Here is a 17,531-nt window from a genome sequence, read left to right on the forward strand (position 1 = left end):
AAAACTTTTTTTTTTTTGGTCAGGCATTTTTTATTTATTTATCTAAATGAAAAGGACATCAATTTCAAAAGTGACTAGTGGGTTGTTTTTTTTTGGGTGCACAACTGGAACATTTCAGAGGGGCCAGATTTTTCAGAGGGTAGGTACTCAAAACTTCTGAAAATCAGGTCCACATACCTCAAGGTGGACATCCATAACTAATCATTCCTGGAAAATTAGGCCATGACCTCTATGGGGATAAAACTTCTCTTGCTTAGTTTAAACCCAGAAGTATCTTGTGTACGGAGGAAGTGGAGAGTACATTTTGGCTCTTTATAAACATGGAAATAAATGTAGGTGTCCATATACAAACAACTTTAACGTTCTTCTTGCAGTCCATTCATACAAAAATACCTCTTTGGTCCATGTGTGTTCTCGTTCTCTCTCTCTCTCCCTGTCCTGCCTTGCGGAGGGAAGGAAATCCATAAAGAAAACCCTGATCAGACCCTGCAGATGGGAAAAGTGATAAGTGAAATACTACTCCCTTCTCTGTCAAATATCTGGGATGCCCAGGAATGAGCAGGAAAAAGTGGGCAGGGTGACGGAAGAGCCATTCAGTAACATGATTCCTGCCTTTAACCAGTTTGGAGCATGGGGATAATTTGCAGGTCAAATCAGCAAAGTTAAAGCTGCCTAAACTCTAGCTGTGCACCCTGTGACTCCCCTCCATAGAATCAAAGGGAACAGCCAGGGGAGTGAGCCAATAATCTGGAAGGGTCTGCAGAGTATTGTAGAACAGGAGTCCATCAACAGACTTGAGCACAGTCACTGAGGTTGGAGGCCAGGATCCTTGGGAATCCCCATTCCTTTATCCATCCTGCCACCTGATATCTTCTACAGCTGCCATTCTACAGCATCTTGCCTCTTTCCAGAAACATTTAGGCTTAGAAAGAAACAGGGACCATTCTTTTTTGCTCACTTTGGATTTTATATTGTACAAAATCTATTTTAAGAGAAACTTACAGGAATATACTTGGGGCAAAGTAAAGCTTTATCTAGTTTTTGTCTAGAAGCATCATCAGTCACTATTTTAAAACTAGATATATTGCTCTACTGCTAACTGTCCATTTAGTTGCATGCAGTATATTGAGCCATTTGGCCTATCCAAGATGAGCCTAAATTGCCCATTGCCTTTAAATTGAAGAGATTTTTAAAAAGGGAGTAGGCACATTTGTTTCTTACTGTTCTGCCTGAGATGCTTGCACTATTATTTTAGAAAACCTTTCTTTATCGATCTGTTTATACATGATCTTCAGGATACAATACTATGACAAAACTGCCCCTTTGCCTATACTCAGATATTCTGTCTGTTATGCCACACCCATTACTGTATCTCAGCACCTACATAAATAATTTTCATATGTATTATGTTTATAGTCTCCCAACATGGATGTCATAAGCCCCAGAGGTGTCACTAACACATGCCATGACCATCTTACCCTTCTATTAGATTAGGGGAGGGTGGTAGATCCTGGTATTGAAAACACAGAACCACTGTATTTTATAAAGTAACAAAAGACCTTCTTGCAACAGATGTATGCAAAGGGCCAGGATTAAAATAGCAGTAAAAACTTTAACTCTGACCTGAGTGACTAAAATCTGAGACTTAATGGAATGCTAACACAGGGTTTTTTTTGTGCCATAGTAATAATTTGACTGTATAGAAGTGCCAGAATCTAGCATCCATTAGGGACTTCACTTTTGCTACTGATCTTGCAGGGAAGGCACTCAAATACTACAGTAATGGGCAGTAGTATAAAACACTATGATAGATATTGTTTATTTAGGTCCAAATAGAGAATATATTTGAGTTTGAAACTCAATTTATAAACTACCAGTCAATGAAAGTGTTAAAAAAATATTTGTAAACAGGTGGGAGGGAGGGGGAAACTTCCTGCCCATCCTATAATTTTGCTAAATTCCTCTTCTGGGTCTAGTTGGCTGGTTATGCCCAGATTGGGAAAAGTGCAGCTGGCTATTCATATGTGCACTGTCCCTTGAGTGCGTTACAGATGACAACTGCCTTTCTGAAAGGAAAATGATGTTGTTTTTTTAATTTTAATCTTCAAATTGCATATGGCAGTAATGCAATGCAGCCAGGACTTCTAAGAGCAGGCTGTATTTGTGTTTTTTGTTTTTTTGTTTTTTTTTTAATAGCAGCTAGTCCTTTGGATGGAATTGAGTATTCAGGAGAGATGCAACACTACATAAAAAAACTCCATTGAGCCCTAGTCTTAGGTTGCATTTTTAAACGGTGACCAGCATTAGTGTCCAGCTTTCTTCACAACCCAATGGGACACCTCTCACACCTTAGCAAGAACATCAGTTTTGATTTTGTCATCTTGTCTTTCTACTCTTCTGTCTATCTACATCCCTTTGATAGCACCCATCTCTGGTGTTTGACCACTCGCTCTCTTAGTGGTAAAATACATACAAGCAAATACTGACCATGAAATTACTCATTTCACCTCTGTTGCTAGGTGTCAGTCTGTCTCTCTCATACAGACAATGCTGTATCCACCCTTGGTCTAGGGGGAGAGGCAGTTAATCAAAATAGCTAAATAAGCGCACAGTAATGGAAGATGCAGTCTCTGTTTCTTGAGCCAAAGAGTATTACAGTTAAGTGTTAATAAATGAATAAGGACCACTTATCACTAATAAGTGACTGTTTGACCATGTGGTTGTTTGAAAAGTGTGAGTTGGGAGTGCTTTTGTTCCAGGTGAGCCTTCAATGGTTGATTGGAGGGAAGGCTTTGAGCTAGGGCAACTGCTTCAAGCCAGAAGCCTTATAAAAAAGCAGCCAGTTGCAAACCGAATGAGTGGCAAACAGAGAAAGTTCGCCTGGGGAGAGTTTCCACAGAGTTTTTTGCCTTTCAGGCTTCTGTGAGCAGTAAATAGTAGTGAGGACCTAGTTGAGGAAGTGGTAGTGGGGGACAACTTGGGCTCCAGTGATCATGAGCTAATTCGGTTTAAACAAAATGGAAGGAGTAACAGAATTAAGTCAAAGACTAGGGTATATAATTTTAAAAAGGCCAATTTTAACAAATTAAGGGAAGTGGATTGGGCAAACGTATTAAGGGATCTAAAGGCAGAAGAAGCCTGGGATTACTTTAAGTTAAAGATGCATGAGCTGTCAGAGGCCTGTATCCCCAAAAAGGGAAAAAGATTACTAAGCAAAAGATTTAGACCGAGCTGGATGAGCGACCGACTCAAAGGGGCAATTAGGAAAAAACAGAAAGCGTACAAAGAGTGGAAGAGGGGAGGGATCAGTAAGGAAACTTACCTTAGTGAAGTCAGAGAATGTAGAGACAGAGTGAGAAAGGCCAAAGGCCGTGTAGAGTTGGACCTAGCGAGGGGAATTAAAAGCAATAGTAAAAGGTTTTACAGCCATATAAATAGGAAGAAAGCAAAGAAAGAAGTGGGACCGCTGAAGACTATAGCCGGAGAGGAGATTAAAGATAATCTAGGCATGGCACAATATCTCAATGAATATTTTGCATCAATGTTTAATGAGGCCAATGAAGGTATTAGGGATACTAGCACCGTTACAGAGGGGCATACAGGATGGGTGATTACCGCATCCGAGGTAGAAACAAAACTTGAACGCCAGGGAGGACCGGACGATCTTCACCCGAGAATATTGAAGGAATTGGCACGGGAAATAGCAGGCCCATTAGCGATATTTAATGAATCTGTAAACTCGGGGGTGGTCCCGTTAGACTGGAGAATAGCTAACGTGGTTCCTATTTTCAAGAAAGGGAAAAAAAGTGATCCAGGTAACTACAGGCCTGTTAGTTTAACATCTGTAGTGTGCAAGGTGCTGGAGAAGATTCTGAAAGAGAAACTAGTTGAGGACCTAGAAGTTAATGGCAATTGCGATAAATTACAGCATGGTTTTACGAAGGGTAGATCGTGCCAAATGAATCTGATCTCCTTCTTTGAGAAAGTAACGGACTTATTAGATAAGGGAAATGCGGTAGACCTAATATACCTGGATTTCAGTAAAGCGTTTGATACTGTACCCCATGAGGAATTATTGGTTAAACTGGAAAACATGGGGATCGATATGAAAATCCAGAGGTGGATAAGGAATTGGTTATTGGGGAGAATGCAGCGGGTTGTATTAAAGGGTGAACTGTCGGGTTGCAGGGAGGTTACTAGTGGAGTGCCTCAAGGTTCGGTTTTGGGACCCATTTTATTTAATCTATTTATAACTGACCTCAGAACCGACTGCAAGAGTGGGCTGATAAAGTTTGCGGATGATACGAAGGTGGGAGGAGTTGCAAATTCGGAGGAGGATAGGGATATTCTGCAGGGAGACTTGAATGAGCTTGTGAATTGGAGTATCAGAAATAGGATGAAATTTAATAGTGAAAAGTGTAAGGTGATGCACTTGGGGATGACTAATAACAATTTTAGTTACAAGATGGGGACGCACTGGTTAGAAGTAACGGAAGAGAAGGACCTACGGGTCCTTGTAGACCGCAGGATGACTGAGTCGACAATGTGACGTGGCGGTGAAAAAAGCCAATGCGGTCTTGGGATGTATTAGGCGAGGTATATCTAGTAGGGATAAGGAGGTCCTGCTTCCGTTGTATAAGGCGCTGGTGAGACCTCATTTGGAGTACTGTGTGCAGTTCTGGTCTCCAATGTTTAAAAAAGATGAACTCAAACTGGAACGGGTGCAGAGAAGGGCGACTAGGATGATCAGAGGAATGGAAAACCTGTCATATGAAAAGAGATTAGAGGAGCTTGGGTTGTTTAGTCTGACAAAACGAAGGCTGAGGGGGGATATGATTGCTATCTCTAAATATATTAGAGGGATAAATACAAGGGAGGGAGAGGAATTATTCCAGCTTAGTACTAATGTGGACACGAGAACGAATGGATATAAACTGGCCGTGGGGAAGTTCAGGCTTGAAATTAGACAAAGGTTTCTGACCGTCAGAGGGGTGAAATATTGGAATGGCCTTCCGAGGGAAACGGTGGGGGCGACGGACCTGTCTGGTTTTAAGATTGTTAGATAAGTTTATGGAGGGAATGGTTTAATGGTAAAACATAGTAGCCAAGGAAAACCAAGCAATGGTACGTAAATAGCATAATGGCCAACAAGGGTCAGGCTAGAGACTCTTGCCTACATGCTCGGGGTATTACTGATCGCCATATTTGGGGTCGGGAAGGAATTTTCCTCCAGGGTAGATTGGCTGAGCCTCTGGAGGTTTTTCGCCTTCCTCCGCAGCATGGGGCAGGGATCACTAGCAGGAGGGTCTCTGCCGATTGAAGTCACTAAAACACAGGATTGGGGACTTCAATGGCAGAGTCCAGGGAAGTGTCTTGAGGCCTGCAGCATGCAGGGGGTCAGACCAGATGATCATAATGGTCCCTTCTGACCTTAAAGTCTGAGGTCTAAATACAACATCTAAAGAGGCTCTTAGAAGGAAAACAATGTGGATAGTGAATGATCCCTTGTTGTGACCTGCACAGGATGTGCCATGCTTGTTTTCTCCCAGAGGATAGAAGCGACTTCGTCTGTATGAAGTGCGAACTAGTCTTCATATTGGAAGAGAAGGTTAAAGGACTAGCTACCCAAGCATCAACCCTGCGATGAATCAGAGAGAATGCTGACTTTCTGGATAGAAGACAGCATTTGGTACTGTGGGCACAGCATGCTGAAGAATCAGAGGGCAGTGCAGAACAGGGAAGAAAATTGGCAGCATGTGATCTCCAGAAGAAAGAGGAGAGCCTGAAAATGGTTTCTACTTCTATCTGCACAGGTACTATGTCAGAGAATGGTTTGGAAGAGTTATCTGAGGGAAGGGATCAGAGGGAGACCCCATTGACCAGAAGGCATGGGAAGTATTGTCCTAGGGATGGGGGTTCCATGACCACCACTCCCAAGAGGAGATTTTGGGGGGAGGGTGGTTGGGGGCTCTCTCCTAAGGGGGAATGGAGTCCTCCATCTAGACCAGGAAACTCCGTGTGCTGCTTGCCTGGAGCTAGAATTCAAGATGTGACTGAGTGTCTGTTGAGACTGATCAAGCCCTCGGACTGCTACCCCTTCCTACTTCTCCATGTGGACAGCAATGATACTGCCAAGAATGACCTTGAGTGGGTCACTGCAGACTATGTGGCTCTGGGAAGAAGGATAAAGGTGTTTGAGGCACAAGTCATGTTCTCGTCCTTCCTGTTGAAGGAAAAGGCCCAGGTAGGGACTATCGAATTGTAAAGGTAAATGTGTGGTTGTACAGGTGGTGTCTGAGAGAGGGCTTTGGATTCTTCGACCATGGGATGTTCCAGGAAGAAGGATTGCTAGGAAGAGAGAAGAGCATCTTGGCAAGCAGGCTTGCTAATCTAATGAGGAGGCTTGCTGTGGGATGGTGACCTAAGCCCTGAGGTAAGTGGGATACTGGGAGGAAACACAAGGAGGAGGGTGCAAAAGGGGAGGCCTCCTGATCCCTACTGAGAAAGTCGGGCAATCAGCTAGTTATTTTAGGTGCCAGTACATGAATGCAAGAAGCCTGGGAAATGAACAGGAAGAATTGGAAGACCTGGTCAGTCAAGGAACTATGATGTGATTGGAATAACAGACTTGTGGAGTAACGCACATGTCTGGAGCACTGTCATGGATGGGTATAAACTGTTCAGGAAGGACAGGTGGGGAAGAAAAGGTGGAGGAGTTGCACTGTATGTAAGAGAGCAGTATGATTGCTCAGAGCTCCAGTACGAAACTGGAGAAAAGCCTGTTGAGTCTTTGGGTTAAGTTTAGAGGCGAGAGCAACAAGGGTGATATCGTGGTGGGTGTCTGCTACAGACCACTAGACCAGGAGGATGAGGTAGATGAGGCTTTCTTCAGACAACTAACAGAAGTTTCCAGATCACAGGCCCTGGTTCTCATGGGGGACTTCAATCACCCTGACTTCTGCTGGGAGAGCAATACAGCAGTGCACAGACAATCTAGGAAGTTTTTGGAGAGTGTTGGGGACAACTTCCTGGTGCCAGTGCTGGAGGAACCAACTAGGGGCTGTGCTCCTCTTGACCTGCTGCTCACAAACATGGAAGAATTGGTAGGGGAAGTAGAAGTGGCTGGCAACCTGGGCAGCAGTGACCATGAGATGGTTGAGTTCAGGATCCTCACAAAAGGAAGAAAGGAGAGCAGCAGAATACAAACCCTGGACTTCAGAAAAGCAGACTGACTCCCTTAGGAACTGATGGGCAGGATCCCCTGGGAGGCTAATAGGAGGGGGAAAGGAGTCCAGGAAAGCTTGCTGTATTTTTAAAGAAGCCTTATTGAGGTTGGCTTAACTGAGAAATCTTCAGTGAGCTTAAACACAAAAGGGAAGCTTACAAGAAGTGGAAATTTGGACAGATGAGTAGGGAGGAGTATAAAAATATTGCTCGAGCATGCAGGGGTGTAATCAGAAAGGCCAAAGCACAATTGGAGTTGCAGATAGCAAGGGATCTGAAGGGTAATGAGAAGAGTTTCTACAGGTATCTTAGCAACAAGAAGGTCCAGGAAAGTGTGGGACCCTTCCTGAATGGGGGGGCGGGGAGACAACCTAGTGACAGATGATGTGGAAAAAGCTGAAGTACTGAATAGTGTGGTGTAGTGTGTGGTCTTCTTTTTTTTTCCCCTCCTCCCCCTCAGTCTTCACAGACAAGGTAAGCTCCCAGACTGCTGTACTGGGCAGCACAGTATGGGGAGGAGGTGAGCAGCCTCAGTGGTGAAAACAATTAAGGACTATTTAGAAAAGCTGGACATGCACAAGTCCCTGGGTCCAGATCTAATGCATCCGAGGGTGCTGACAAAATTGGCTGATGTAATTGCAGAGCCATTGGCCATTATCCTTGGAAAATTTTGTGGTGATGGGGGGAGATCCCAGATGATTGGAAAAAGGCAAATATAGTGCCCATTTTTAAAAAGGGGGAAAAAGGAGAATCTGGGGAACTACAGACCAGTCCACCTCACCTCAGTCCCTGGAAAAATCATGGAGTAGGTCCTTGAGGAATCCATTTTGAAGCACTTGGGGGGAGAGAGGTGATCAGGAGCAGTCAATATGGATTCACCAAGGGCAAGTTATGTCTGACCAACCTGATTGCCTTCTATGATGAGATAACTGTCTCTCTGGATATGAGGAAAGTGGTGGATCTGATATATCTTGACTTTAGCAAAGCTTTTGATACAGTCTCCTACAGTATCCTTGCCAGCAAGTTTTTAAAAGTATTGATTAGATGAAAGCTGGCTAGATTGTCAGGTTCAATGGGTAGTGATCAATGGCTCAGTGTCTAGTTGGCAGCTGATATCAAGTGGAGTGTCCCAGGGGTTGGTCCTGGGGCCAGTTTTGTTCAACATCTTCATTAATGATCTGTATGATGGGATGGATTGCACCCTCAGCAAGTTCATGGATGACACTAAGCTGGGGGGAGATGTAGATATTCTGGAGGGTAGGAATAGGAGCCAGAGTGACCTAGACAAATGGGAGGATTGGGCCAAAAGAAATCTGAGGTTCAACAAGGACAAGTGCATAATGCTGCACTTAGGACAGAAGAATCCCATGCACTGCTACAGGCTGGGGACTGACTGGCTAAGCGGCAGTTCTGCAGAAAAGGACCTGGGGATTACAGTGGATGAGAAGCTAGATATGAGTCAACAGTGTGCCCTTGTTGACAAGAAGGCTAAAGGCATATTGGGCTGTATTAGTAGGAGCATTGCCAGCTGATCGAGGGAAGTGATGTTTATTCCCCTCTATTTTGGCACTGGTGAGGCCACACCTGGAGTATTGCATCCCGTTTTGGGGGCCTCCACTACAGAAAGGATGTGGACAAATTGGAGAGAGTCTACTGGAGGGCAACTAAAATGATTAGGGGGCTGGGGCACATGACTTAGGAGGAGAGGCTGAGGGAACTGGGCTTATTTAGTCTGCAGAAGAGAAGAGTGTGTGTGGGGGGGGGGGGGGGGGGGATTTTATAGCAGCCTTCAACTACCTGAACGGGGGTTCTAAAGAGGATGGAGCTAGTCTGTTCTCAGTGGTGGCAGATGACAGAACAAGGAGCAATGGTCTCAAGTTGCAGTGGGGGAGGTCTAGGTTGGATATTAGGAAAAACTATTTCACTAGGACGGTGGTGAAGCACTGGAATGGGTTACCTAGGAAGATGGTGGAATCTCCATTCTTCAAGGTTTTTAAGGCCTGGCTTCACAGAGCCCTGGCTGGGATGATTTAGTTGGAGTTGATCCTGCTTTGAGCAGGGGGTTGGACTAGATGACCTCCTAAAATCTCTTCCAACCCTAATCTTGGATTTGAACTCAGAAGCAGAAAAGTAGTTTCATGCATGTAAATACCAGCTTAGACACTTCACTCACGATTGGAATACTCCCTCCTCCTGTGCCAGACAAAGCAAAGTGATAATGTGACTGTATCTTCAAACAACTCCACTCTCTCTTCATTTGAAGATCCCAGTCCTACTCCTCCATTGCCTTACACCTTCTGTAGTCCTTTACCCAGAAGATGGTGGGTTGTGTTACCTAATCAGGTACTATTTTACACTCACTGTGCATTGATGTGAATGACTGCTTGAAGTGCAGACCATCTCTTCGGAACTTTCCTTCTTGCTTTGAAAACAACAGTCTGAGAACATAACAGTGGCCTTTCACACACTCTCCCTCTATTGGTATGAGAGGCTTCTCTGCAATTCTTGTCTTTGGGAAGAGCCTTCCGATACATCTCTACCTCTTCAACTAAACCATGTCTCTTCTCTCCAGTTCTCTCTCCTAAAGCTATCACACTATTAAATTAAAAGTAGCTTTATTCTTGCATCGCTGATGAACTCCACTCTTTCCAATTAGATGGGGGTGGTCACTTTCCAGCATTTTTCATAATGGTGTTTTTGTGTGAGCTTTCTAGTACTCAAATACATATCCAATAGTTTGGATTCTTATCCTACCCTTTATGCTCTACTAAACTGAAGTAGGAATCTCAGAAGAACAGTCTTACCTGAGAAAAGAACAGGAGTACTTGTGGCACCTTAGAGACTAACATGCTCTAATAAATTTAAGCTTTCATGGGCTACAACCCACTTCTTCAGCTGCATAAGTGGGTTGTAGCCCACGAAAGCTTATGCTCTAATAAATTTGTTAGCCTCTAAAGTGCCACAAGTACTCCTGTTCTTTTTGAGGATACAGACTAACACGGCTGCTACTCTGAAACCACTCTTACCTGAAAGAGTTCCAGCGTGTCCTGCTTCTGGCCAGCACTACATGAGTAGCAGTGTAGTACTTCTTAGTTTTGCATGGGGCTGGAAGCAGAAGTGAAGAGACAAATGAAAGTGAATAATAATGTTAGCCCAATTAGATCAGTTCTCCAAATTTGGTTCTGAGTTTAGGCCAAGTTTTGGATCTGTTCTGACTCTAGGGCTGAATGAACCCATTCTGATTACCTACTATTTTATTTTATTTTTTTTATTTAAAGGTTAACAGCACTAGGGGCTGAGGCCATTCAAAACTGTTTTAGAGGCACTCTTACCTTAAAGGACATTGAGCTTAGGAGCAATGTGGTAAATGGTGGTTGTAAAGGGGGCAGGGGAGTGGAAATTCAGGCCCGTCTTAAATAAACTCCACTTTCCTCCTCCCCTATTGCTGAAAGCCTTGCTTGCTTCCTGGATTCCAAAAATCTCCCTTTTCAGGTGCCTAAAACCCTAACTATCCTTACCCTTCTCCCAAAGCTTTCCCCAGGACCATAATACATTGCCACTATAAAACTTTGCAGCAAATTGAAATAGTCAAATGTAAGATCAGCACAAAACACGCTTAACTCAATATCTACACCACTACCTCCAGGAATACTGTAGTGATTGTTCATAATTTCATTCAATAAAAATATCTGTACGTGAAGATACCCTATAATTCAGCAGGACCAGGGGCAGTGTATGAACTGCCTATTGTGGGAAGCTAGCCCTCAGCCCCTTTTCTGTTCGAAGTCCCACACCTTTTGCCCCTTCCCCCACTAGATGAGTCCAGAGCACCTCCACCATAGCCCCCAGTCCCAGGGGGGGCAGCACAGCCCCAGCTGCCTCTACACCCAGCACTGGGCAGATGGTGTGGCTCCACCTGGCTCCAGCACTGGGCGGGCGGCATGGCCCTAGATGCCCGAAGCCCCGGCTCCAGCCCGAGCCCCATTGGAAGAGCAGGCAGGGAACTGGGGACAGAGCTGGGGTAGGGCCACATCAGGCAGTGTAGGGAGGCTCAACCTCCCCATGCCTGTGATACCTGCAGCCCATGAGCAGGCTCTTGGCAGGGAGCACACAGGGCTTGAGTGTACAACCTCCTAAGAACAAATTTGAAGAGTCCTAAAAATCCGCTATGATGTTTGCTGTCACTTTGTGGGGAGATCCCATGGTCACATCAGCATTTTAAGTGGACTTTGCTGTCTCGACCTAATGGGCTAAACTTTCCAAAGCAGCGATGTCATATTGGAAAAACAATGAGACCTAGTGCTCCAGTGACCTAGGAGCCTATAGAAAATGTTACAAATACTTTTTAATATCTATTCATTTTGTTTTCTCAGCATTGTTTGGGGTTTGCTTTATGATAATGGCAAAAGTTGGGGAGGGAAGGAGGAGATGGGGAGTGGGGAGAAAAAAGGAAGAGGGAATAGAATATATGGAGTCATCCTTGGTCCAAGTCTGTTAAAATCAGTAGAATTAAAGCAGAAGTGAATTTGGAATAAAATATATATTTCTCCTCTGTGGCTTTATTTGTTTTTTTTATGTGCTAATTATGGGACAAATTAATTGCTGCACTGGCATAGGGTCAAAGGGGCTGCAGGGGTTGGTGTGATGGAGGCAGTGGTCAGGGATACCAAAGTTGTGCCCCTGCTGCAGTGGTCTCTCTGGGGGATCCACACTGGCCGGGCCCATGCTCAATGTCCTGCTTCCCCTATTCTCAGAGCTGCCAAAGAAGTGGTACAGAGCTGGTAGAGTTGACTCTCCATCTAGCATAAGGAGCTCCCAGTAGAAAGGGTAATTTCCCCCAGAGAAATGACTTAGACCTGCCCATTGTGTTAACTTAGCAAGTGAAGAGAGGCAATGGCACAATGAGAAATTGGATTCTGAGGGTCCAATTTTTCAATAGTTCTGTGCACCCATAACTGCAGTTGTAGTCAGTGGGAGCTATGGATTCTCAGCTCTAAATACCTTGTGACATAAACACATCCATCATGTGAATTTTAAAAATACTGTAAAATTAAATGGAAACAAGAAAACATATGCCAGACAATATATGCGGCATCTTTATTATACATTATGAGCAATAACCCTTCTTGTAAATGCAACATCTGCTACTTACTCCACTCATTGTAGTTGCTGTGAATGTAACTTTGCTTTTACTATGAACTTGAAAATTGGTTGTTTTAAATATCACCACAGAAGGTAGCAAAGAAGATGTTAAAAAATAATTTTTGAATGAGATTTTCTATCTGCAAGTATTGGCCATCACCCAGAATCATTTTTATTTACTCAGCCTCACACATCCCATAATCTAGAAAAAATGGAAAAACAATTAAAAATCAAGCTGTATTGCAGGATGAATAATTGATGGATATTTCAGGTAAATATTAATTTCATTAAATGTAGTCTGTGGAAAAAACAATGGGTTCTTTCCTGACCAAAATATGACTTCTGTGGTTTTGGCTTATTGAGGCTTTCCCTACATGGTTCCTTTTAGAACCTCACCCTAATTCAGAAGCTAAAAGATTCTAATCAGTGCCTCTGCAGCGCTCTGGCTCGAGGCTTTGGCAGTACTCCAGAACACTTCATCTATCACAGAGCAAAACTTATACCTACCCATATGGCTCATTTGGAAAATGGCCCACAATGATGACTGCAGAAGCAGTCAACAGTGCTTAACTTAGGTTAGGGTGAATACTGCTTGGAGAGGGAGGGCTCACAAAGTAGAATAATACCTCCCACCTGATCACTCATTTTAAAAGCAGCACTTAGTTATGCCTGCTTTCTGCTTCGAGACATTTACATATTAGATCATGAAAGCTCTAAACTTTGTTTTGTTTTCCTTTAGTCAGTTTTGCCCTCACAAATGCTTGTGTAATTCCCACTCAGTCCACGGGCGCTACACATACACATCTAGGAATAAAATTTACCTTGTCTGTGAACGGGTAAGAGCTCATGCAGGGAGATACACAGCATTAAGTTAGAATTGCTGACGCAAAGGAGGGACTGACTGGAGAAGATAGACTGATTACAATCGACATATCTAACCTCATAGTTGCACAGAACCTATATGCAGATATTAGCAACCTTAGGGGATTCTGTGATTAATGATCTATTATGATCCCCAGCACACTTCTCCCTACCGTGTATGTTTAAATTGAAGCTTTGCTTTGCCTGTGCGTAGGCCCTTTTTAGTTGTTAAGAACTACGATGTGCAGCAGGGCCGGGGGAATTGAAATTGAATTGAAAACCTCATACAAACATAGTTACTGTAGCTCGAGTGCTAACAACCTTATTGTTAATCTTCCTGAGCGTTTCCATTCCAACACCCCTCTTTCAGGAATTTAAAGGCTGTATCATAATGCATATGCACAAGGAGGCCAGATTAAAGGTGCACAGGCAATGTTAATTCTGGCCTTTCTTAACTTTTCAGGGCCTGACTTTGAATCCTTAATAAAGTTGTTTTAACATAATTTTTGTGTATTTTCTAGATATTTAAAAAAGCAAACTGAAAAATGGAAGTTCTTTCATGTGGCATTATATTGACACCCACATGGATCATTAGCAGGTTGGAACCTTGAGATCCACTGCACAGACCTCTGCTGCTTGAGCTAACAGAAATAACTGATAGCAGTACTAGGTTGTTATCCTCTATGTGGACTAGCAGTAGAGGGGGATGGGACACTTTGCCAGTGGGTTTCAAAGATATTTGCTGACAGCAAAGACATGGTAAGACTCAGGGACAGGGATCATGGGTTCCACTGCAGACTCTGGAGGAACGTGTGCTGCAGTGGGCACTGTCACTTCTGCTCATTCCCCCCCGAGCTTGACCCCTTCTGTCCCATCACCTCCATGAATCCTCCTCCCCTTGTCTCTGCCCCAGTCCTCTGTATCCCAGTTTCATTTTCCTCATCTAGTCAGTTCCAGTCTCCACTTCTGAGAGACTTCTGATCCCAGCCCCAGGCTCCCCCTTTTCCCATTCCTAGTCTCCTCGTCCATCCAGTCCCAGTTTTCTCTCGTCCTCCACGGTCTGTCTCTGTGTTTCTCCAGTACTCCCCTGCCCATATTCCCCATGCCTCCATAGGAGCCAATGCTCCCAATCCCAATCTCCCGCCCCAAGATTCTCATCCATCCCCAGTGTCCTCACCTCCCCTGGCTCCTTGTCCCAGTTGCTTTGCTTAGCCAGATACATGCTAACATCTTGTCAGATCTTTCTCATCAGCATCCTTATTCCTTCCCATCCCTATGGGTTCTCAGGCTCCTTGCCCAGTCAGTCCCGGTCTCCTCCCTCAGGCTCCATGTCCCAATCAACTCCCTGGCCCTCACTCACAATGCCCTATGTCTGGCTCTTGTCCCCTCTGCATTAGAATCAGACTATTCCTTCCACTATGTTGCCTAGGTGCCAACAGAGTAGGGGGCGGGGGTCACTGAGAGCACAGGAGAGACCACTTCCCTGTTCTCAGTGCCAGTGTCTGGACAAACCCTAGCCAGGAGCAGCCATAGCTAAAAGCCTAGCCTAGCTTTGCCCCTGGACTGGAACATGCTCCATTGCTCTGTAGGGCTGGCACATGTGTTATCTGGTCAGCACAAGGAGCTGTGACAGGCCTCGAGCATGCTCAGTGAGGATAGAATCTTTCAAGACTTTTTGCTGTTAAGCTATAGAAAATTTCAACTGAACATGTGCAAATGTGACTTTCAGAAATATAACTTGGCCAAATTTGGATGGATTTTCACAGTGATGGCAAAAAGCGCATCCCTGACACAAAGGCCACCTCCCTGTCAAATTTAAAGTCCCTATTCCAAAGCATAAGGACCTTTCAAATGAAAAGGTCACTAGAATATTTTTAACAATGAAAAATAATTTTATTTTCCTTAGTCTCATTCTTGGAAATGACTGACTTGTTTTGGATGAAATTTTCCACAACAATTGAGCTGGAGGCAGACACCTGGCATGGGAAATTTCAGCCAAAGTGGTTTAAGTTATAAGTGACTGAAATTGGGGTCTTATAATGGGAAGTGTTGGGCAACATTAATAATAGGCGGTGCTACCAGCCCTACCTATAATTTTGTTTATCAGTTTTTCTTTATTTTCCATTCTGAATATATGTACTTCCTTTTTTATTCTCTGATGTCCATACCCTTCATCTGTGTGTCCTGTTCCACCACCAAGCAGACCTCTGCTCAAGCTTTCCTGTGTTTTGTGGTAGACAAGGACCCAAAGCACTAGCTGCTATCTCCTTCCCAGTTGCCTTCGTTCAGGAAATACTTTCAGGCTTAGGATGTCAGCCAGCTTCCTTTCCCGCTTCCCTGCAACTGAAGTTTGGGTGGGCTCCCAAGAGTGGGATGTTCATCTGGCAGTGGCTTCTTCCTCACTCATGACATGTGCTTATGGTGGGTTTCTGCATGCTGGCTCTGTTTTCAGGGCTTGCAGGCCTGCTCTTCCTCTGTATACAAGCCATGAATATGAAGGATCAAAGGTGCTCCCTCATTCTGTCCTGAGGCAGGGATGCATAGTGAAAGACACAGGGGTCCTGATGTTCCAGATGCCTTTCTGGGCCAAACTCTATTTGTTCTTACGGCAGTGTAAATCCAGAGTGACTATTTAAATCAGTTCAAATTCTACTGGTATGGAAAAGATGCTTAAAGTGCCAGCATACCATCTTGACCCAATTTTAGCTCTGCATAAACAAGTGCTGTGGTCACCATCGAAGAGTCAACATTTGTGGACAGATGCCAGTTCTTTCCTGCCCTATATGTAGACAAAACCTGAAGTATCTCAGCTACAACCATTTTGGCAAATGGTGAACTTTTATAGGAACCTGTGGAACTGAAAAATAATCTTGCACTTCTGTTTCTTCATTGACCCATTCTCCTTTATCATGACTGTTGTTGCATTCCAGATCAAGATAGAGAAGGAGTTCAGTAGTCTGTACAAGAGAATGTTTGAACCACTCCATGTACCTCCAGAACTGTTCAAGAGATTAACTGGACAATTCTGCAACATTCAGACTTTAAAAACAGGTCAAGCATATGCTGCAGAGGACAAAACATCAGTTGATGATCGACTAAGTATCCTGCTAAAGGGAAAGTATGTGCTGCATAAAGTTTGGGAAAGTCTTGTGTATTGCATGATGGTGGAATGAAAAACAAATTCAAAGGAAGGTCATTTTAAAAATAATTGTTCATAATATACAGTAAAAGCTGTGTTAAGCCCTGTACCAACTTGAAAGCTCTATAAACCGACATTTCTAATCTTCATAGAAAGTCAGGTTTATAGTCCGGTTGGCATGGGGCCGGCAAGCTTCCTACCTGGCTCTGCGTGGCTCCCTGGAAACGGTGACATGGGGAGAAATGGCCACGAGGGGTTCAGAGTGCAGGGAGGCTGAGGATTGGGGCACGGGAGGGGTTTCGGGGTACCAGATCCAGGGGGACGCTCACCTCGGGTGGCTCCCTGCAAGTGGCGACCTGTCCCTGTTGCTGCTAGGCGGAGATGCGGCTAGGGAGCTTTGCATGCTGCCTCCACCCACAAGCACCACCCCTGCAGCTCCCATTGGCCAGGAACTGATTGGAGATGCACCGATTCATAACTTCGTAAGTTCTAGCTGGAGTTTAAATCTGATATTCCCTTGTAAGTTGTGGTACCACCATCTATCCTCTTTCCCTAGGGTTTGATCCACCCTATGTCACTTTGCGGGTGGATCAAACCCAAGGTATTCAGAGGACATCTGATAGATGTAGTATTCTGCGTACTAGGTGCTGCCTTCTGGGTAGACCTGGGCAATTTTTTTGGCCAAAACTCTTTTTCAGTGAAATATGCAGATTCGACAACACTAGACTGTTTAGTGAATTTGTGTAGGCTTTGCTGAATTGTTGGAGTGGAAATAAACCCTAGTAAGTAAATAAATAAAAAACCCAAACCTTTTCATTTTGACATTTTTCTCAACAGCGTTTCAATTTTTCATTTCAAAACAACTTCATTTCGAAATTTCTCTTTGGACAATTGCTTCTCTTTAATTTTGATGAAAAAAAATAAAAAGCTTTTTAAAATGGTTGAAACTGAGACAAAATATTCACCAAAAATGTCCAAAAAATTTTCTGTTTGACTTGCAACAGTGCTGTTTGTTTGTTTGTTTTTGTTTTGGAATTGGTAGCAAAACAAAAAAAAATCCATTATTCACACAGCTCCTTATTATTTCAAACCATGTTGCCTGTTTTAAGGTGTGATACTGCTCCCTTTAGAATCAGTGAGAGTTTTGACAAAACTTAGTTTATTT

At 43.9% G+C, this 17,531-nt stretch overlaps 1 protein-coding gene across 2 annotated transcripts in view; it reads left to right on the forward strand.

Annotated features, from left to right (window-relative positions):
• Positions 1-17,531, forward strand: part of BVES (blood vessel epicardial substance) — a 50,903-nt gene that overhangs the window by 14,075 nt on the left and 19,297 nt on the right. For both annotated transcript variants that reach the window (XM_034765963.1, XM_034765962.1), the window contains exon 4: positions 16,158-16,345. In XM_034765963.1, the coding sequence (XP_034621854.1) occupies positions 16,158-16,345 (188 nt within the window). The remainder of the gene's footprint in view (positions 1-16,157; positions 16,346-17,531) is intronic.

Source organism: Trachemys scripta, chromosome 3 (genome assembly GCF_013100865.1).
Source record: "Trachemys scripta elegans isolate TJP31775 chromosome 3, CAS_Tse_1.0, whole genome shotgun sequence".
NCBI classification, from domain to species: domain Eukaryota; kingdom Metazoa; phylum Chordata; order Testudines; family Emydidae; genus Trachemys; species Trachemys scripta.